At 45.1% G+C, this 23138-nt stretch overlaps 1 protein-coding gene across 12 annotated transcripts in view; it reads right to left on the reverse strand.

Moving 5' to 3' along the window:
• LOC143288455 (neurofibromin-like) overlaps nucleotides 1–23138 on the reverse strand; it is a 278699-nt gene that overhangs the window by 37303 nt on the left and 218258 nt on the right. For all 12 annotated transcript variants that reach the window (XM_076596958.1, XM_076596964.1, XM_076596968.1 and 9 more), the window contains 13 exons: nucleotides 22911–22998; nucleotides 17210–17296; nucleotides 16451–16570; nucleotides 15677–15794; nucleotides 15140–15280; nucleotides 12949–13169; nucleotides 12198–12259; nucleotides 11590–11719; nucleotides 10664–10744; nucleotides 7259–7399; nucleotides 4259–4385; nucleotides 3460–3591; nucleotides 1392–1753 (listed from right to left, as the gene is read on the reverse strand). In XM_076596958.1, coding sequence (XP_076453073.1) covers nucleotides 1392–1753; nucleotides 3460–3591; nucleotides 4259–4385; nucleotides 7259–7399; nucleotides 10664–10744; nucleotides 11590–11719; nucleotides 12198–12259; nucleotides 12949–13169; nucleotides 15140–15280; nucleotides 15677–15794; nucleotides 16451–16570; nucleotides 17210–17296; nucleotides 22911–22998 — 1810 coding nt within the window. The remainder of the gene's footprint in view (nucleotides 1–1391; nucleotides 1754–3459; nucleotides 3592–4258; nucleotides 4386–7258; nucleotides 7400–10663; nucleotides 10745–11589; nucleotides 11720–12197; nucleotides 12260–12948; nucleotides 13170–15139; nucleotides 15281–15676; nucleotides 15795–16450; nucleotides 16571–17209; nucleotides 17297–22910; nucleotides 22999–23138) is intronic.

Consider the following 23138-nt stretch of genomic DNA (forward strand, 5'->3'; position numbering starts at 1 on the left):
CACCCAGTGAACCATACTGGTCACACACCATGACAATCACCCAGTGAACCATACTGGTCACACACCACACACACCATGACAATCACCCAGTGAACCATACTGTTCACACACCATGTCAATCACCCAGTGAACCATACTGGTCACACACCATGACAATCACCCAGTGAACCATACTGGTCACACCACACACACCATGACAATCACCCAGTGAACCATACTGGTCACACACCACACACACCATGACAATCACCCAGTGAACCATAATGGTCACACACCATGACAATCACCCAGTGAACCATTCTGGTCACACATCACACACACCATGACAATCACCCAGTGAACCATACTGGTCACACACCACACACACCATGACAATCACCCAGTGAACCATACTGGTCACACATCACACACACCATGACAATCACCCAGTGAACCATACTGGTCACACACCATGACAATCACCCAGTGAACCATACTGGTCACACACCACACACACCATGACAATCACCCAGTGAACCATACTGGTAACACATCATAAAAGCTGCACCACACACTCGATGACAAAGGAAACAGGTGGTCAACAAAGAAATACACATACATCAGACAAATTAGGGTTATATTTCCTTACTTTGCCAAATATCTTTTTCAAGTAGCACAATTATCTCTAAAAAGCCTGTTGCATTAATGTTCAACACCGATCAACTCCATCTGAAGTCTTTTGTGTTTGTTTTTCTGTTTGGCCCGCTCAAACCAAATGGTGACAAGTAAAACTGTAAAGGCTTTTTCAATGGAAATGGCCTGTTTTTGAAGATAAACAAAAAGTCTAAAGCTAAATAATTCCAAATGGTGTTAAAACTCCTTGGTCCCTCCTGTTCTCCAGAACTCCTGCAGTGATCACCTTTTTCACCACTGTCAAATGCTATGCATTGCACAATGTACTGATCTGCATTTATGAGTATGTATATGTGTGCAAGTGTGTTAAAAATCCTGCTTGCACTTCATTTTTCTTTTCTTGCCATTGATTTTCTTTACATCTTTTATCTGCATGAGATAAAAGTCTGACAGACAGAACAGTGACCTTTTTTGATCAATTATAAACACAATTAACTTTTTTTAGGGAGATCAAACAACGTTTATTCAATGATCATACACAATCACAATTCGATCATTTCTTGGCAAGTGTTGTTCACCTTTTGTCATGCATCATGTGCTTTCGCTGGCAATAATTTGTCTGTCACACATGAACAGATATCCAGTAATGAATTTCATAATGTGCACTGCTGAAGGAAAAAAAAAAGAGAGAGTAAACATCATTCCAAAAGTGCATGCTCTGCAAGTTAACTATAAATATAACAGTCAATGAACACTAAAGACCTATTTCAATTCCCTACCTGGCTTTGCGTAAGATGAGCATTCTTCCCTTGCCGTGCTGTTGTCATGGCTGTCTGGTCCAGAAGGTCACACGATTTTTGCCGCCTGCCAAGGGAGGTGCCAGGTGGGGCTGACAAAGGTCCACCCCCAGCACTGTTGCTGCCGGGACTGATTCCTGAGCTGGCTGCAGAACCCACAGTGGCACTGGAGGCACTGGAGACGAAGGTGGAAGTAGAGACGGAGGGGGAAACATACATGCCTGTGGAGGAGGTCAGCTCTGAGCCCAGACTCTCTGAGGACGGGGAGTCCGTGATGATGTACTGCGCTGTGCGGTGCTTCAGGTGGCAGCGACTCCGCACTTCCTCCGACACAGACACCAGGGCTGGAGGAGCAACATAACTAACACCATCTCACAACAATAGAAACCAACTGAAAATAGGACAACAAAAAGTGGCATCTGTTTCTGACGCACAATAATTTTACTTTCAATTGTTTTAAAAATTTTTTTAATTCAATCTGACACCATTTGCACCATTAATTAACAGAGCTAAACATGGAACATACAAAACATTAGAATAATATGAAATCAAACAAATCAGACATGATGTATGCATCCATAGGATTAATGCGTAAGTTAATCAAACAAATCAGACATGATGTGTGCATCCGTAGGATTAATGCATAAGTTTTGTTAATCATCCAAAGAAATCTTTGGCTTCACTGTCCAACACCCATGCTCCATCTGTATCTGAGAATTAGAGAAATGCACTTCAGAAGGCAAAATTAGCGAGTGCACCATGAATATTCATCATCGTCATCACCACCACCATCATCAGCAAACAACACAAAGTTTCAGTTTCACTTTCAAGGAGATGTCACAGTGTGTGAATTGACCCATATACCATACACTACACCTGCATAACAAAAAAGCTGGGTACACATGCCTGACCCAATGTACTGGTCCAGCCTTAAGAGCCCATTAACTGTTGAAAGGATCAAACAGATGACAGATGAAAGAGATGATGGATGGGTGCATGTATGTATGTATGCATGTATTTCCAGCAGTTAAAAAACAACAACAAAAGATCTGTTGAAATAACTCTATAATAAGCTTAGATTAAAAAAGCAAGTCAAAACAAACCCCCAACAAAAAAAAACAAAAAAAACATTTATCTATATTAGAACCAAAGTTCTAGTCAAGTGAAATTCAATGAAAATGAACATTTTCACACCTCATTTTGAGCTTCTGGACGAATCTCCATTTTAACAGGATCACAGTATGTTAACATAAAACAAAAACTATGGAAAGTAATATTTTGTAGCAATTGTGCCTATTTTTTTCTCATCTATTTCTGCATCTGAATGACTTCAAGCTTGTCCACACCAATGATGTCGTGCAGAAGTTTCACATACCATTCAAAAGTAAATCAAAAGAGCTTTTGTTTTATACCTAACATTTTTTTTAATGTTGCACCTGTTTTGAAAAATTTACATGTAAAATCAAGCAAAATCATTTTTTTAGCACTACATTCCCAATGTGTTTTTTTTCAAGCCATACCAACAACCACTGGAAAGCATAGGTTTGATGTATAAAATAGTGCTACAAACAGCCTTGTAGGTTTAAGGGTCTTGGTAATGCCAAAGAAAGAGAAACGAAAACCAGTTGACACAATCTGTGTCAAGGCTGTTGGCCACTGCATGCTAGAAGCCCTCTGACTATTCAAGATTTTTACTTGTATATTCAACAAAAACAAAACATAGAAGATAAACAAAGACTGCATATGATAGAGGGGAAATTCAACTTTACTTTTATATAAAACATCTTTATTTTTTAAACATCATTCAGATCCAGGCTAGGAGAAAATGGGCAAAACTGCTGTTTTTCCATCTTAACTTCAGAGTAGTAGGAGAGGCTGCCAGTACATACATTGTATGTATTAGAATATCAGAATGTATTAGAATAAAATTTAAACAAAATCAATAACTAGACATATCAATACATAAATAGATAAAACAATATAAAAAAATACATAAAAGTTAAGATTTCTTAATCTTCTGAAATCCAAGAATACAGAATATGATCACTACCTGCAAGGTAAGCAACAGTTTCTGTGGTGACTTCAAACTTGTCACGGTTGGTCGATTTGACAGTGATAGCCAGAAGATGATGTAAAACACGAATGGTGCGAGATACAGTTGTTGGTGATGGATGACGGAAACCTGTTAAAAATAAAAAAATAAAAAGAGGAAAAGAAAGAGATTAATACTATATGAATACAATATATGCACAGTTCTACACACATCATTGAAAACAAGTGGACAAGAAGTGGCAGCAATGCTGTTACAGATTAGCATCTAGGATAAATCAAATGTTCCTGGGCAACAACAAAAAAAGTGTCCAACTATGCTGATACCATGAATAAGTATCAACACAAGTTCTAACAAATATTCTTTAAAAAAAATGTTAATCAAATCTAGCCACTGGCTCTGATCAAGCTGTCCACTTATATCATCACCAGAGCAAAATAAGACTGCATACTGTATTTGGTTTTCAGCTATGCAATAATATTTTTAAAAAGTGAGTATGCATTTTTAGATCTTATTAGTTATACATGACCAGATCAAGTCTGTTGAATAAAATAAACCCATCACTCCTTCTATTTGAACAGTCTATTTCACAACCAAAAGAATAAATCCTCTGTTTAAGTAATGAAGAGACAGGGAAGATAGAAAGTGATGAGGAGGGGGGTGGGGAGCAATGCAGAGAAGGGAGGGATTGAAAAATTGGGGGGGCGGGGGAAGGGGGGGTGGAAGTGATGAAGAGAAGGAAGCAATGAAGAGTGTGTGTGTGTGTGTGGGGGGGGGGGGGGGGGGATGAAGCTCTCACCTTTCAGCAGGTGGCCCACCAGAGCAAAGTTAAAGTTAGTCTTGAAGCTGAGGCCCATCTCGTGGTCCAGCTGTTTGAAGTGCCACTCCAGGGGCTCCCTCGTCTCCATCATGATCTGCTCCAGGGACTGACAGCACACCACACCCACCACTGTCACTAACACCACTGACAGCACACCACACCCACCACTGTCACTAACACCACTGACAGCACACCACATCCACCCTGTCACTAACATCGCTGACAGCACACCACTGTCAAATCATGACAGCACACCACACACACCACTGCCACTAACACCATGCCAGCACAGCACAACCACCACCGTCACTAACACAATGACAGCACACCACACACACCACTGCCACTAGCACCATGCCAGCACAGCACAACCACCACTGTCACTAACAAAATGACAGCACACCACACACACCACTGCCACTAACACCATGCCAGCACAGCACAACCACCACTGTCACTAACACCAGTGACAGCACACCGCATCCACCACTGTCACTAACACAATAACAGCACACTACACACACCACCGTCACTAACACCATGACAGCACACCACACACACCACTGTCACTAACACAAAGACAGCACACCACACACACCACTGTCACTAACACAATGACAGCACATCACACATACCACTGTCACTAACACAATGACAGCACACCACACACACCACTGTCACTAACACAATGACAGCACATCACACACACTACTGTCACTAACACCATGACAGCACACCACACACACCACTGTCACTAACATCACTGACAGCACACCACACACACCACTGTCACTAACATCACTGACAGCACACCACTGTCAAATCATGACAGCACACCACACCCACCACTGTCACTAACACCATGACAGCACACCACACATGCCACTGCCACTAACATCACTGACAGCACACCACTGTCAAATCATGACAGCACACCACACCCACCACTGTCACTAACACCATGACAGCACACCACACCCACCACTGTCACTAACATCACACCACTGTCACATCATGACACACTCCACACCCACCACTGTCACATCATGACAAACTCCACACCCACCACTGTCACATCATGACACACTCCACACCCACCACTGTCACATCATGACACACTCCACACCCACCACTGTCACATCATGACACACTCCACACTCACCACTGTCACTATCACCACTAATAATACTGGGAACTGCTGCAAACAGGCCCACACACTAACTCTTCCACTCTTTAAATAATCCACAAATGTATACCAACTTATTAACGCTCCTTGGTAAAATGTATTTAGACTTATTAAAATTCCTTGGTAAAATGCATAAGGTGCAAAGACAGGATGTAGCAGGGATAGACAAAGACAGGAAGTAGCAAGGACAAAGACAGGAAGTAGAAAGGGCAAAAACAGGAAGTAGCAAGGACAGACAAAGGCAGGACATAGAAAGGGCAAAGACAGGAAGTAGCAAGAACAAAGACAGTAAATACAAGGACAGACAAAGACAGGAAGTAGAAAGGGCAGACACAGACAAGAAGTAGCAAGGGCAAAGACAGTAAATACAAGGACAGACAAAGACAGGAAGTAGAAAGGGCAGACACAGACAAGAAGTAGCAAGAACAAAGACAGTAAATACAAGGACAGACAAAGACAGGAAGTAGAAAGGGCAGACACAGACAAGAAGTAGCAAGAACAAAGACAGTAAATACAAGGACAGACAAAGACAGGAAGTAGAAAGGGCAGACACAGACAAGAAGTAGCAAGAACAAAGACAGTAAATACAAGGACAGACAAAGACAGGAAGTAGAAAGGGCAGACACAGACAAGAAGTAGCAAGAACAAAGACAGTAAATACAAGGACAGACAAAGACAGGAAGTAGAAAGGGCAGACACAGACAAGAAGTAGCAAGGGCAAAGACAGTAAATACAAGGACAGACAAAGACAGGAAGTAACATGGACAAAGACAGGAAGTACCAAGGACAAGGACAGGAAGTAGCAAGGACAAAGACAGGAAGTCAAGGACAAGGGCAGGAAGTATCAAGGACAGCAAAGACAGGAAGTAGCAAGGACAAAGACAGGAAGCAGCACGGACAAAGACAGGAAGCAGCAAGGACAGAAAAAGACAGAAAGCAGCAAGGCAAGGAGCAAGGACAAAGACAGGAAGTAGCAAAGACAAAGACAGGAAGCAGCACGGACAAAGACAGGAAGCAGCAAGGACAGAAAAAGACAGAAAGCAGCAAGGACAAAGACAGGAAGCAGCAAGGACATAAAAAGACAGAAAACAGCAAGGACAAAGACAGGAAGTCAAGGACATACAAAGACAGGAAGCAGCAAGGACAGAAAAAGACAGAAAGCAGCAAGGACAAAGACAGGAAGTCAAGGACAAGGGCAGGAAGTATCAAGGACAGCAAAGACAGGAAGTAGCAAGGACAAAGACAGGAAGCAGCAAGGACAAAGACAGGAAGCAACAAGGACAGAAAAAGACAGAAAACAGCAAGGACAAAGACAGGAAGCAGCAAGGACATAAAAAGACAGAAAGCAGCAAGGGCAAAGACAGGAAGTCAAGGACAGACAAAGACAGGAAGCAGCAAGGACAAAGACAGGAAGCAGCAAGGACAGAAAAAGACAGCAGCAAGGACAAAGACAGGAAGGACATACAAAGATAGGAAGCAGCAAGGACAGACAAAGCAGCAAGGACAAAGACAGGAAGTAGCAAGGACAAAGACAGGAAGCAGCAAGGATAGACAAAGACAGGAAGGACAAAGATAGGAAGCAGCAAGGACAGACAATGACAAAGTAGCAAGGACAAAGACAGGAAGCAGCAAGGACAAAGACAGGAAGTAGCCAGGACAGACAAAAATAGGAAGCAGCGAGGACAAAGACAGGAAGTAGCCAGGACAGACAAAGACAGGAAGCAGGAAGGACAAAGACAGGAAGTACCAAGGACAGACAAAGGCAGGCAAGGACAGAAGAGAGGGTGACTGACCACGCGATCAAAGAGCCCCATGTTGTCCAGTGTGTGCAGGTTCTGTTCCAGGAGGGCCAGGCCTGCAGCATACAGCGACACCTCGTCCAGCTGAAGCACCGAGATGGCCACCCAGAACAGGAACTTGTGGATGGGCGAGTCCTGCAGTCAGTCAGGTGCATGAACAGTCAGTCCTCATGTTTCTATTGTAATACATTTTGTCATAGCAGTGTTTGAAATACAGGCTGCTCCCCCCCACCCCCCACCACCCGAAAGAGCACATAGCACATCACCACTGTGCAGTGCCACCCATTCCCCCCTTTTTTTTGTCTACAAGTGCAAGTTTATTTTGCAATCAAAGAGTAGTTTCCCACAGAATTTTGCCATGGACAACCCCTTTGGTACCACGAGTTGTTTTATGCTCGATATGTGCATGTCACACAACAGACCTCGATTTATCATCTCATTCAAATGACTAAAATGAAACGAAAACGAATGATGAGTGCCCAGTGGCAGCCGTCAGTCGGCTCTACCCAGGTAGACAGCCTGTTGCATAAATGACCCCGTGCTTGTAAAGCGCTTAGAGCTTGGTCTCTGACCGAGGATGGGCACTATATAAGTATCCATATCAATAAAAAAACAACAAGTAAATGACTAGCACTCAGATCCCTAATCAAAGTCTGGTGAATGAGGGAAGGGAAGTCACTCATCAGGTGCATTCGCACAAGACCAATGAACCATTATTTCCCCTATATGACACTTCTGTTTGCCACTGTCCCACTCCTCCCTTTCTGCACTGCCTCTCACCCATACCATACTCAAGGGGCCACATTTCTTCTTCCTTTGTGGGCTGCAACTCCCATGTTCACTCGTATGTACACGAGTGGGCAAGTGTATGACTTTTTACCCCACCATGTAGGCAGCCATACTCCGTTTTCGGGCGTGTGCTTGCTGGGTACGTTCTTGTTTCCATAACCCACTGAATGCTGACATGGATTACCGGATCTTTAACGTGTGTACCTGATCTTCTACTTGCATATACATATGAAAGGGGTTCAGGCACAAACAGGTCTGCACACATGTTCACCTGGGAGATCGGAAAAATCTCCACCCTTTTCCCACCAGGTCCAGTTACTGAGATTCGAACCCAGGATCCTCAGATTGAAAGTCCAACGCTTGAAACACTCGGCTATTGCACCCATCACCCCTGCTCTAATTCTAACAGTCTTGCCAATAGTAAATGGGGCTGATTCCTTTCCCCTTTCAGGCCTCCCATTCCTATTGGGTGTAGTCAGCATGAATTCTGCTGGAGTGGGAGGGGTGGGCTGTGTTCCAGTCTTTTCCTGAACACCCACTCTGAACCAAGGTGACGAACATGATCACCCATGTATATATCTCACCTTAGTTTTTTTCTCGTTTTGGTTTTCTTTTCTCTTTTTTTCCCCCCTCTGCTCCCTTCTCTTCCCCTCCAATCCATGTTATTCTGTCATTTTAGCTTCTGCATGTGCTTAGCATACTCCTTGCACAGGCTCACTTTCAAGATTCCTCACTCAGTAAAAGAAAGTAAAATTTCACCAAACATAGACATCAAGGGCATTCACTCTTCAGAACTTAATGGTGTCTGGTTGCCTCGAGCTTCGACGCTCTGTAGGGCGGATAGGGGGTATCTGTTCGTTCAGGCACTCCTAAAAGATCCCCAGTATCCCTCCGACCCTGTGGCCTCTCTTCAATGAGATGATGAGTGTGGAGGAATAGTTCTGCATCACCTGGAACTGGAAAGGACCCCCCCAGTCTCTTTCAAATTTGTCCTCTTCACTGACCAGAGTGTAGCACCCGGACTTGGCACCCGGTCTCTGCCACATGGTATTGCTACCCGTTGACCCACCAGCTGCTGAGGTAAGCAGAAACATTAAGAAGATAGTTCGAAACCAAATGTCATTTCTTCGTTACATTCTGGTTAAAAAAAAAAACCCACAAAGTTTCCTTGGTTATTTCTTCATTTTAGTGTTAGTTCATTTTTGCGGTAGGCCGGTCGTTTTCTTTTTTTTATTTTTATAATCCTTATGTATTAGTTTTTTTGACGCGCCTAATATGTGTACATCATTATATTGTAAATATTTGTTCCCCCTTCTCTTTGTCATAGGATAATATAATTACTGTGTGCACACGTACGGGGATCCAGTTCTCTTTTTCGGTTATTTTATGCGCTGGATTTTTCAAACACCAAGACATGTGTGTTGCTGTTGGATAGGATGGATATCTATTCTTTCTTGTCCTTATTATTCATTCACCTATGTAAACACGCAGTGAACGTGAACTTCACAGATAAAAAGTTACAAAAGGTGGTGGTTGTTTTTTTATTCTGGTAATCCAAGTCTCGGACCTTGTAGTCAATTGTCTCGTTGTTTTCTTGCGCATCACATTTATTTCTTTAGCGCAGTCAGAAAGTGTATTCAAGACCAAAACGACTCATGTGCGTTGTCCTTTACTCGCTAGTTCGTATAATATATTGTTGTCGTTTTCCCTTTCCCAAGTGGAGGTTGATCTTGGGGGAAATAACTGTTGCATGAATGCGTGGAAGTGTTTTATTCATCCAGTTTTTCTCTCCTTTAAAATATGTGAAAATACGTAACCCACCTGAGGGACAACAGCTTGTGTCCATTTATAAAATAATTATACGGTAGTGCCACTGTAAGCCCCGCTGAAGTCTCGATGTCCCTCGAATAAATAACCCTCTCCTTTAGCTCCATTCAAACACTATCGTGAATTTTAGCGAACATTTTGTGTTGCAGCTGTTTGCACAGTTCCTTGTCCTGCCGAAGTCACTCCGAGGACCATGCCCCGCCAAACTCCAATCTGAGTTGCCCTGACTGTGCCACCGCATCAATTGAACAAGTTGGCTGTGTTTTAGGGGAGAGGGTTGAGGGAATATGACTTTGTAGGGGCATAGTTTGTTCTGTTCGTTTCTTGTTTGTTTTGGTGTTTTTTTTTCCATAAACTCATTAGTCATCCATCACCCTTATCACCCTTTTGCCTTTGGGAAGTTTTTTTTTTTCCTCCCCGGGTAGTGGTATAGACTGGGGTAGTTGGGTGGGTGTAGCACTCTTTTCTATCTGCTGGCTAGCTAGCATACATTATTTTGTCCCGTTCTCTTTCTGCCTCTTCTTTCTGACATCGTGTGAATGCGTGAATAAAAGATGTAAAAATATATTTCATTTTTAGTGGTCTGCTGTTTGTGTGCGAGGGTGGTCGACTTGAGCGAATCCTGGGTAAAAAAAACAACAACGAAACATACCTTAGACGCGACACACTCGCTTTCTCTACTTCCACCATTTGCTTCTCTCTCTCTCTGCTCTCCTCTACCTCATTCCTGCCATGTCTCTTTCTCCCCACCCTCTCCTCCCCTCTCTCTGTTGCTGCACTGACCGATTTGAGGAGGGGCTGAAGTCGGGTCAGACACATCACCACTGCCTCCACCAGGGTCAGGTCAATGTAGGATTCCAGGGCCTGCACACGGTACAGCTCTGTTAGTCTTCACTGGGCTCACTGCTCACAACATGGCACCAACACAACACATGGTACAGCTCTGTTAGTCTTCACTGGGCTCACTGCTCACAACATGGCACCAACACAACACATGGCACAGCTGTTATTCTTCACTGGGCTCACTGCTCACAACATGGCACCAACACAACACATGGTACAGCTCTGTTAGTCTTCACTGGGCTCACTGCTCACAACATGGCACCAACACAACACATGGCACAGCTGTTATTCTTCACTGGGCTCACTGCTCACAACATGGCACCAACACAACACATGGCACAGCTGTTATTCTTCACTGGGCCCACTGCTCACAACATGGCACCAGCACAACACATGATACAACTGTTAGTCTTCACTGGGCTCACTGCTCACAACATGGCACCAACACAACACATGGCACAGCTGTTATTCTTCACTGGGCTCACTGCTCACATGGCACCAACACAACACATGGCACAGCTGTTATTCTTCACTGGGCCCACTGCTCACAACATGGCACCAGCACAACACATGATACAACTGTTAGTCTTCACTGGGCTCACTGCTCACAACATGGCACCAACACAACACATGGCACAGCTGTTATTCTTCACTGGGCTCACTGCTCACAACATGGCACCAGCACAACAAATATAGCAACTTTAGAACCAAATTATATCAGTGAGACTTTCAGTTGAACAAATATCATGTAACCTTAACAAGAGAACTTGAAAAGCAGATGAAAGAGAACAGAAGAAAGTGAAGAAGAGAAAAAAAGGTCACAGAACTTACCACACACTCATGCACAGAAATAGAAACATACTTACCGACATAACACTGACTTTCATCATGATTTTCAGCAGCTGCTTCACTTCAGAGTCTGTCACTGTTTTCGAGATGCAGCCAAACACGATGATTGCTCTGGGCTGCAGAGCTGGGTTGTATTGGAATGCAAATCTGCACATTGCAACATGGGCTTTCACTATACAAAGTATCTGCATTCTTGGGGAGCACAGAGTTTCCAGCTGATGTTATGCTTTTATAACTAGTAAACTACCAAACACTAACTTATCAAATCTCATCTTCTACACTGAACAGTTTACTTCACTCTTTGATATCTCAAGCCATGTGACAAACACTACAAAACAATATCTCAGATTACCTGTGGCACATGTGCATACTCTCAATTATTTTCGTAAATACAGATGAATAATCATTTCAATGGCTATACTGTCTTTGGAATCCACACATTTAGCACCACAAATGCAAAACTGCTGGTCTGCTAAGGAGGTAAATGAAGAGAATCAATTTTTTTCCAGTTTATGATCATTTCATCAAACATGAAAAGTATCAGAAAGTGACTGAAATAGATGAACTCATACACTATGTACAGTCAGACAACAGAACTATGGGGTAGGAAACACTGCAGTCATACCTGCGGCTCAAGTCTGTCCACTGCTGCAGCCACTCACAACTTGGAATGTCCTTCATACATGCCTGCAAAAAACATGTCACTGAGTAACTGACAAGACTGAGAGAAGGGAAGACAGATCACTGTTGTCTCCACTTTAAATGTCCTCAATAATTTTTCTGAACACCTAAACATTTTTGGTATTTATGTTACTGTCACCTTCTTTTGAAAAAAACACTGAACACTCAAATCTTTCAAAGGAAATATCCTTGAACAGAAATCAAAAAAGCAGTTTTCTGTCAATGTTGTCTTGCATTAGTACAGGTTTCAGTTTAGTATTCTCCCTTTTATCTGCACTGAAGGCAGAAATGTCCCCAGGACAATACATGTCAACACTAAAGGCAATACACAACTAACTGGAAGCAGCAGTCAAAATGCAATGCCCAATGCAACATGTGCACCTGGTGGTTGTAAACTGTTGCTAAGTGTTCTACTTCAAACACTCTGGTTTCTGTTCTAACACTTTTCTTCAGGAGTCCTTCAGGAGAATGAGGAGAAAAGCTGATATACTAACAACACTTCAACTTGGTGTTCACTTAAGTCAGAGACTTGCATACACATGAAAGGAAAATAAGTGAAGAAAAGTATCATTCACTTTCACAATGCATGTGGTTTTGTTTAATAACACCCTTTTCTCTTTAAAGACAGACAAACAAGCTTCTAATGTCGTGACAGACACATCACCAAACCCCTACAACAGCAAGGCAGGACCCACCTCCATGATTTCCAGAAGAGCGTCAGCAATGGCTTCCAGGGAACTCAGTGGCATTTTCTCATTCTCTGGTGGAGACATGGTGAAGGACCGGTCCCCAGGACGGTAGCTGGTGCGGAATGCGCTGACGGCCGCTGACTTGACCTTGCTGATGCCAAACAGCTGGTAGAACTTGGGCAGGGAGAACTCGGCAAGACTCAGCTTCAGAACCTGCTTGGTGCTCTCTGTTGGGAAGGCAGGATGGACAGGGGTTGAGTCAGCCATGCAGAAAGGAGAGGCTACGCTACAATGTCACAGCTGGCACTGACAGAGCTATTTCTGCAAGACTTAACACTCTTTCAACATTTATGTCCGGTAGTGGCTTGCAGTGTAAAACCCAAACGTGCCCAGTACCGCTTGCTAAACACGTGCTTACTATGGGCGCAGCCATTGTTGTTTACAAAAACAAGACTCTCACGAGATTTACAGCCTCATTTTCGGCACTTCCTGCCATGCATTTTGCACTTTTCAGAGTCTGATTTGCTTGAATTTTGACAAAATTGTGAATTTTTTAAGTTGCAAGATGAGTTTGATGATTGCCGAGAGCTTTAGCATAATCCGAACGACGATTCTGAAGATGTTTTGAACCATTTTAATGATTTTTGTGTGAGAATCTTGTAAAAATCGATCGAACTGAGTAACCTAGATATCGACTGACCGAGTTTTGCCGACAATGAGGGTGAAGTTGATACTTGAATGTGAACAGATTGCCAGACCTCCGAAATCATGAATCAAATGCTGGACCTCTGAAATCGATACTGTCAGTGAGTTAGTCTTGATTTCACTGATATTTATTGGCATTCTGCACAATCTTCCTGATTGTGCTAGTTCAATGGAATATATTACTGATTCGGTTAAATTTTGCCAAAGTTTTGAAGTTCCAAAGTTGCAAGATGAGTTTGATGACTGTTCAGAGTTGCAGTGTAATCTGAACGACTATTCTGAAAATGATTTTTGTGTGAGAATTTTGTTCAAGCCAATCGTACTGAGTGACCTAGACATCCACTGACCGAGTTTCACCGATACTGAGAGTGTAGTCGGTACCTAAGTGTGAACTGATCGCCGGACTTCCGAAATTGTGAATCGATCGCCAGACCTCTGAAATCGTTAATCGATTGCCGGACCTCCAAAATCGTGAATCGATTGTCAGAATCGATACTGTCAATTGTTGATTGCACTGATACTTACTGATGCTCTGCACGATCTTCCTGATTCTGCTTGTTCAATGGATTATATTTTTCTTTTCATTATGGAGAAATTACATGAGGTAGGTTTGTTGTTTGATTTTGTTTGTTTGCTGCTGTTTTTCTCCCCACCATCATAGGTAAACACATCATCCCTCAAAATGAAAAGAACATAAAAATCAGCATGTTCATTGTTGCAATTTGAGTTGAGTAAGAAAAAGACTAAAAAGAAGATGTGTTAAAAGACACTGCAGACCAGACAGATCTTCAAAGAAAATCATACTGTAATTAAAAGGAAATTTTCAAAATTTACCATCAAATTTGACACTTTGTGAGTGTGTGTGTGTGTGTGGGTGTGTGTGTGTGTGTGTGTGTGTGTAAATACAAAGCAACATGAGCCTGGAAACAAAAATTCTTTTGCAACTTCATTGCAAATGTAGGAAAAATAAAAGTGTGCAACAAAAGAAGGTAATTATATTTTTAATGTTTATAATTATCCACTCTCCAAAATCGCAAGAGTTATTCCCCTTGGCATGGGATTTCATGGGTGATAAGTGCCAGGCGACCTAGGGGTAAGAGGGTTAAGCTAATGGTTCTGATCAACAACTCAGATAGCCTGAGAAAGACAAAGCAAGCAAAAGAGAGAAACAGGAAGAATTACTTTCCAACATGAAAGGCTATTATCTATAAATGTAAAACGAGAATCAAAGCTTTCATGTCTCATGAGTGATTCCCACTGAATTGTCCATACAAAAATACTGCAAAGACAAAAATTAAAAACAAAAAAATATAGAAGAATATGGTTTCTCTTCAATTTTCAGTTGCTGAAAAAATGTCAATGTTGTGCTTAACACCGACACAGACACACACACAACCAAACGGGGTTATGACACAGGCTGACAGTGTATGCACACAAAAGAAGCCTTTCACTCAACAAGAGTGGATGTGTCTGTGTGCATGGGGAGCCATACCAGCAAAGTGGAGCTGTGAGCAGGTGCAGAGAGAGTGGATGATGTTGATGACCAGTCCATGGGTGGATGCCCGCAGTGACAGGGGCCCAGTGGACACCAGCAGCGTCACAATGTGGAACAGGAAGGGTAGATGGCTTGCCACTGAACACACAGTCATCACACTTTGCCATCAGCACCTGTCAGTCCACATGTCACCCCTCAAAGTGTGTCATGCTGGTAGTCATCAAAGGCTCACTGATGGTAACAATGCTCCAACACTAAGCCACTTCAGTCCACATTCAGAAATACTGATACTTTGACAACAGAAAGATAAATAACTTATTTCATTTTCAATGTACATCGATATTTTATTTTCAATGTTTTCAATGATCTTTTTTAAGCACTATGCACATTCAGTCTAACAATCAGTTACAACTGAATGATGTTTGGCACTCTATATACCTAAATGGCTGCATATTCAGCAGTAATACTTTTCTTTATGAAAGGGACCCATGTTCATTCATCTGTGTTTAATAAAACCCAAGGACAAAGACTGACCGTCCAGGGAGTTGTTGAAGGACAACATGAGCAGGTAGCGGGCCAGGATAGCAATGTCGTCCCACATCAAGTGCTGCTCCAGTGTGGGTGTGGGGGAGGTGCATGTCTTGTCGATCAACTGTCATCACCATCACATCACACAGTCCTCAATCAATGCATCCTTACATACTGACATAGTTGTCAAATTTTTTTTTGAAGAAGACAAAATGGATTATGATAGAGTAGAAGAAAAAGCAAAACCATTCAAAACTTGGCCAACCCCTTAATACCCAAGGTGAATATTTCAATTATTAAAAAAAAGTTTAACTGTATGGTATAGCCTTTTCCTGACAGCAATAAACATTTAAGCCACTATGGGCTGCATTGTTTCACTTAAAAACAGGAAAGATAGGGTAACTCTTTATCTTTTGACTCATTCATCAAGATGTCAGTATCTTGACTGCACCATGCATTATCCAATGCTCAACCTGATCTGAATTATTCTGCTGAAAATGGACAACAAAAGAAAGTAAAGCAGGTAGGATAACTAACTATCTGTCTGCTTCAATGCCTGACAAAGAGTGAACTTGTTGCCCAACAGAAATATGTAAAGAGCACTTAATTCTGTCAAAGAAGAGAAGAAACATTTGTCAAGACACAAACAGAAATCCACCACTACCACAATGCCAGATTCTGAACTCAAGTGTTGAACATATTTTCTCCCTTAGTAGATATACATAAAGTTCACTTTCTGTAGGACTGTATCTGCTTTTCTTATCAGAACTAGACACTCACCCGACACAGTCTGCCTATGACCTTGCGTGAGACCAGCTGCACATTCGCAGAGGTCAAGGCCACAGCAGTGTCAGCCATGATCTCTGCTTGGATGGATCCCAGGCCCCCAGTCACACTGCGCTGTAATCAGTCACACCACGAGGAGGTCACACACAATCATTGTGCCGTAATCAGTCACACCACGAGGAGGTCACACACAATCATTGTGCCGTAATCAGTCACACCATGAGGAGGTCACACACAATCATTGTGCCGTAATCAGTCACACCATGAGGAGGTCACACACAATCATTGTGCTGTTATCAGTCACACCATGAGGAGGTCACACACAATCATTGTGCCGTAATCAGTCACACCACGAGGAGGTCACACACAATCATTGTGCTGTAATCAGTCACACCATGAGGAGGTCACACACAATCATTGTGCCGTAATCAGTCACACCATGAGGAGGTCACACACAATCATTGTGCTGTAATCAGTCACACCATGAGGAGGTCACACACAATCATTGTGCCGTAATCAGTCACACCACGAGGAGGTCACACACAATCATTGTGCTGTAATCAGTCATACCATAAGAACATCACACACAACCAACACTTTTCAATTACAAGTCTATATTCTTTTTTCAAATTTACAGATAAGCAAACATTCACACACACACACATACCACATGAAAGTGTTTGGGTGCATGTGTGAATCAGATGAAGACAACAAGGAAACCCCTCCTCATCTGCCCTTTCAGAAATGACTAACCTTGATGAAGCTGTCGAGGACCATGTCTAGCAGATCAGCAATCTGACCAATGTTCCCCCATATCTTGGCCTGAATGGATGGGTACATCTGCAACATGCCATCATGTCCGTTGTTGGCTGTGCAAAGCTTAACATTTATCATATAGAGGCTATGCTGTCTAATCTATTTTGCTTTTGAGAGCTGAGTTGAAACATCTGAGGCATCTTTTTCAACTGCTGAGAACACAATACCCAAATACAACTAGTGCATTAATCCAAAAAGAACAGGTCATGATATAAAGTTGATAAAAATGCATCTCAAAAAATAGGAAATTTGCACTGATGCACAACCACATCCTGACAAGCTATTCTTTATGTTAAAAGGAAATTTTCTATCTAAAATTATGTTTAAATAACATACTTACCGTGACCCAACTAGTGCAGACTCCGGCAGGGGTCTGACATTTCTGTCGTGTGCAAACTACTATCTGCCTATGCGGAGAAAACTAAAGCAACTATGACTGATAACTTCCCGAAAGTAGGTAAGCTCCCCTTTGTCCCCCTGGCTAGCGCCCTCTTTTGACGGCAATATGCCATCACCAGTGCAGCGTGCAGGGAGAACAGGAAGCGGGGAGGATGGGAGGGTCTTAAATTTGGGTCACGGTAAATATGTTATTTAAACGTAATTTTAGATAGAAAATTTCCTTAATTACACATACTTAACCGTGACCCAACTAGTGCAGAATAGCACGACAAGGTGGAGGGCTAGCCTGTTCTACTGTCTGTGTGCTGCGATGGCCTGCTGTGCAACTACCAAAGAAGCGATGCCTCTTGAGCCATCATCCAGCAGGCGTGCGACGTCTCTCAGGTAGAAGTCAATGAAGGTAGCAGGATTTTTCCAGTAGGCAGCATCCATGATGTCTTGCAGTCGTGTTGAGTGCGCTAAGGCAAGAGAAAAGGACCATGCTCTGACTTCATGTGCTCTGGCTGAGGAGGCATCAAGTCTCAATCCTACGTCTGCATACGCACTTTTAATCGCATTGACTATCCATCGAGACAGCGACGTTTTGCTAATGTCACGTGGATGGTCCAGGTTTCAGCTAATGAAGAGGTGTCGTTTGGACGATCGGAAGGGACGCGACCTTTTAAGGTATATGCGCAGGGCCCTGACCGGGCAGAGGAATCTGTCCTCGTCATCATGGGCCAGTATGGAAGAGAGTGGTTTGATGGAAGGAATGGGAGAGGGTGTACTGGGAGTCTGATTTTTGGCAAGAAATTCGGGGAGGAATCTAAGTGAGATAGATCCGTCCGGCTCAAAGGCTATATCTTGTGTGATGCCACTGAGGGCATGTATCTCACTACACCGCCTGCCTGAGGCAAGTGAGATGAGAAAGAGTGTCTTCATGGAAAGTAGCTTGAAAGGACTATAGCAAGGGATTCGAAGGGGGCCTTGCGGAGGTATTGCAGGACCAGAAAAAGGTCCCAAGAAGGGGTCCGGGGGGATGTACGTGCGTGACTGAGGGAAGCCCCTCGGACCAGTGCCCTGAGCAGGGGGTCATCTGAGAAAGAGGGCCCACCCAGCTGCCAAAGAGTGGAGCTGATTGCAGCGCGATGGACGCGTACTGGGAGGCAGAGAGGCCTCTGGAGGAGGAGAGGAAGGCAAGAAAGTTGGCAAGATCCATATTGGATGGGTGTGTGGGATTGACTGAGTGGGTTGAGCACCAGGAGAGCCAGCGGTTCCAGTGTGCAGAGTAAACGCCTTGAGTGCCTTTGCGATGTGACCTGCACACAAGGTCAGCTGTGTCATCGGAGGCGCCTAGAGCTGACAGAGATTCCTGCACAGTAGCCAGGCGTGTAGGTTGAGGACCTCTGGGTTTACGTGGGGGATGCCCGAGCGTGGCTGGACTAGGGAGTGTCTGCCGATGTGAAGGTGGAGTGGGGGAACGTGAGTGAGGTGGAGAAGGTCGGGGAACCACGGCTGTGCTGGCCAGTGTGGTGCGATGAGAATCAAGGTGGCACTCTCCAGCCTTGCCTTTCTGAGGACTTTTCCCATGATGGGAAGTGGGGGGAAGGCATACCCCGAAAGGTTGGACCAGCTGATCGATAGGGCGGCTATGGCCCAGGCTTGCGGGTCTGGGACTGGGGAGATGTATGCAGGAATGCGGAAGATGAATCTTGTGGCGAAGAGATCCACATCTGGTTTGTGCCAATGGTCACAGATTGGCTGAAGTGTTGAGTGTGACAGGGTCCACTCCGTTTGTTGTGTGGGATCTGCTGAGGTAATCCGCTAGAATGTTGAGCTTGCCTGGGACATGTCGTGCTGTCAGGTGGATGCTGTGCTCTTGACACCAGAGGAGGACTGTCTCCGCACGCAGGGGCAGCTGGTGTGAGTGAGCTCCCCCCTGTTTGTTCAGATAACATGCTACCGTCGTGTTGTTCGTGCATAGCAAGATCGACCTGTGTGAAACATGGGGGAGGAAGTGCTGGAGGGCAAGGAAGACCGCCTCCAACTCCAGTTTGTTGATGTGCCATGACTGCTGATGTGGGGACCAAGTCCCCGACGCTGTGTGGTTCTCCATGTGTGCACCCCAGCCCATGTTGGAGGCATCTGAGCACAGTTCTGCATCCGGTGTTGGGTTCGGGATGGGAACCCCTGTGTTGAGCCATTGCATGTCCATCCAGTGCTGGGTCGACTGTGAGAACCATGTGCCTACAGGTATACGGGTATCCCATGTCTGTGAAGACTGGGACCTGTCCTGGTAGTGACGCTGAAATGGACGTTTGTGTAGTCTCCCAAGCGGAACTAGTGCAGCGAGGGACTCCATGAAGCCCAGCAGAGAGGCAAGTTCCCTGGCAGACGCAGAGGTTGCCTGTGATAGTTGAGAGAGGAGGCTGTGTAGCCTGTGGAGGCGAGGCATGGCCAGACGTATGGTCATTGATACAGAATCGATCGCCACACCAAGGAATTTGAACTGTTGAGAGGGTTCCAGTTCCGATTTTTCTGCGTTCATTAGAAAGCCCAGTGATTGGCACTGGTTCCTGACAAGGTTCAGGTGATACTGGCAGAGGGCCCTGCTCTCCGCAAGGATCAACCAGTCATCTAGGTAGACCCTCAGGCGTATGCCCTTGCTCCTGAGGGCTAAGCATAGTTCCCTGACCACCCTGGTGAAGACCCACGGGGCTGGCGCAAGGCCAAATAGAATGGCTCTGAACTGGAAGGACTTGCCGTCCCATGAGAAGCGGAGTCACGTGCGGTCCCTGGGGTGAATGAGGATATGGAAGCATGCATCCGTGAGGTCTATGGAGACTGCCCAGTCTCCTTGCCTGATGGATTCCCTGACTGACGCAGGTGATTCCATGCGGAATGGTTTGTGCTGGAGGTACTTGTTTAGAGGAGAAAGGTCTAGGACCGGCCACTATCCGCCGGAGGCTTTGGGGACGACAAAGATGCGGCAGAAGAAGCCTGGTGACAGAGGAGGAGCTTCCTCTATGGCCTCTTTTTGGAGAAGAGAGAGGATTTCGTCCCGCAGGGCTGAGCGGGCTGCATCACCCTGTAGGGGAGTTGGGGGGGAGGGAGGGGAGAAAGAGTGAGAGGTGCCTTGGAGGAGAGCCAAGGCAGGTGGAACCCTGACCCTATCACCTGGAGGACCCACTCGCATGCTGGGAGAGACTGCCACGCTGGCACGTGCCTGGATAGGCTGCCTGCTGGCTGCTGTTGCACGAGTGGTGGGTGAAGGGCGGGGGTGAATTATTGGGGGTGGGCCAGTCTGGAGGTGGCTGCTGACCTGTGTGGACGGCAAAATGTGTGCGGCTGGCGCCTGTACACCCTGGGCTGGCCCCTGGGTTGTGCCCTGGGTTGCGCTCTGGTAATTGAGGGGGAAGACTGACGTGGGCGCAGTCTGAAGGTGGTTACATTGTTACGCCCGAAGGTGTAGGGTTGATGCCGCGGAGCGTGCCGCAAGTGTGCCGAAGCGCGGAGAGGGCCTGCGCCAAGGGCAAGGTCCCTACCCAAGTCTGCACGGCGTTTTATGGCCGCAGTGGGGAAGCCCTGACCAAATAGGGAACCGTCGGTGGGGGGAAGAGCTCTGAGGGAAGCGTGCTCTGGAGGAGAGTGCACGTATGGGGAGCGGTCGAGCACAGCATCCCTCCTGGCCAAAATAACATTCATGTAGGCCTGTGACTGTATATTCGCAGACCACATGAGGAGCTGGCTGATCTGCTGGACAAAGGGGAGAAGACGGTGAAGGCCGGCTGGTTGATCAGTGGGGGTTTCCATCAGTGCTGTGGCAAGGCCCGCAAGGAAGTTGTCTATGGCGGCAGTCGATTCAAGGGATAACCTGGGTAGCTTCCTCCAGATCCATAAGTAACCTGTCGGGCAATGCTACTATGCGATTGCCATGCGAGTTGTGCAGGAAGAGTAGTAGGTCTTCCTGAGAAAGAGGCAGGGGTTTTTGAGGAATAGGAACCGGAGCTAAAAGTGGGGGCTTTGAAGTGGGTCTGGGCAGGGTTTTCAAGAATTTCCCTCAACCCATTGCGGCTGGAAAATTTGGGACAGAGTCGGAGGGGACATCGCTGATGGGTTGGCCCCTGATGCGTGCCAGTGTATTTTGCAGGGCATCAAGTACCATGGGCGACTGTGTAAGGGCATAGTGAGGGCCATGGGAGGATCTGTGGATACTCATAATCTCCATAGCACTGCGGGTTTGAGGCGTGCCCGGTGCTTGAATTGTCTCCACCCTATCTGGAGTGTAGGAAGCTAGGAGGGCTAGTGCTTCCTGCAGGGAAACCAGCTGATTATCCTCCGAAGGTGGTTCCTCTGTGTCTGTGTCACCATCAGAAAAAGTCTCTTCAATGGCAAAGGATGATGGGTCAGGCTGTGTGCTGAGCACGTGACCGGTGTGGTTGCACTGGGTGCTATGAGTGTGTCTTGTTGTGGAGAGGAGCTGGTGGGAGGTGACAGAGGAGGGTGGAAGGAGATGTGTTGCAGTAGAAGGAGCAGTAGCAGGAGAAGGTGTGGCACCAGGAAGCAGAGTGGAGCATAACTGCTGCAGCAAGTTAACAATGAGCTGCTGGTTGTTTGGTTGAGCAGCTTGCTGAGACGGTCGAGGCATGCCGTGTGGGAGGCTCGTGATCCGATGTCATGGCCGCCACCACGGACGCATCGCACATAGGTCCCAGTCTAGCGTGCGGATCCAGAGCAAATGTATGGTGTTGTTTCCCCAAAGGGCTTGTGCTATACCTCACTCTGAAAACCAACACCTCCCGCCCGCATCCTCCCCACCGATGACTCTTTCTGAACTCTATCTTTCTTCTGTGCATTTTCTTCCTCAATTGCCTTTTCTTCTATTTCACATTCTGTATTTTGTGTGGCTGTTGTTTTTTGCTTTCCTTCTCTGTTAATTTGGTTTATATGAATAAACTATCCTGTTTCTTTGTCTGTTTTCAGCTTATGAATCCAACGTTTCTCCAGCTGATTACTACAAATGACTGTGATCAGCACAAGGGATAGACTATGGGCAAATGCTCTAATATGACAGGTCAGCATGAATCACCTCCCTCCTCTCCTCAAAAACAGACACTGGGAAACTGATCAGGATCCTACCCTCTCCTGTAAAACAAGCCTATCCTTTATCTTCCATTGTTCTCTGTCAACAGCACACATAAGCAGGACAAACACGGGCCAGTCAGTGACTCTATAAGATGTACAGACAGCAAACACTCACCTCCACTTCCTCAATGGTCATGGTGATCAGCTTGTCCAGAATGAGGGCCACCTTCTGTCGCCTGTTCTCATCCGACTGCTTGCAGAACCTGCACAAACCATGGACATTCACATGTCAATTTCACAGCTTCATCACTCAAACTAAACAAAATAAGCATGAATTTTTAATTATCTTAAATGAAAAACAAAAGTTCAAGCAATAGGAGGAGTTTGTATTATACTCCATGTT

This window comes from Babylonia areolata, chromosome 12 (assembly GCF_041734735.1).
Source record: "Babylonia areolata isolate BAREFJ2019XMU chromosome 12, ASM4173473v1, whole genome shotgun sequence".
In the NCBI taxonomy this organism is placed as follows: domain Eukaryota; kingdom Metazoa; phylum Mollusca; class Gastropoda; order Neogastropoda; family Buccinidae; genus Babylonia; species Babylonia areolata.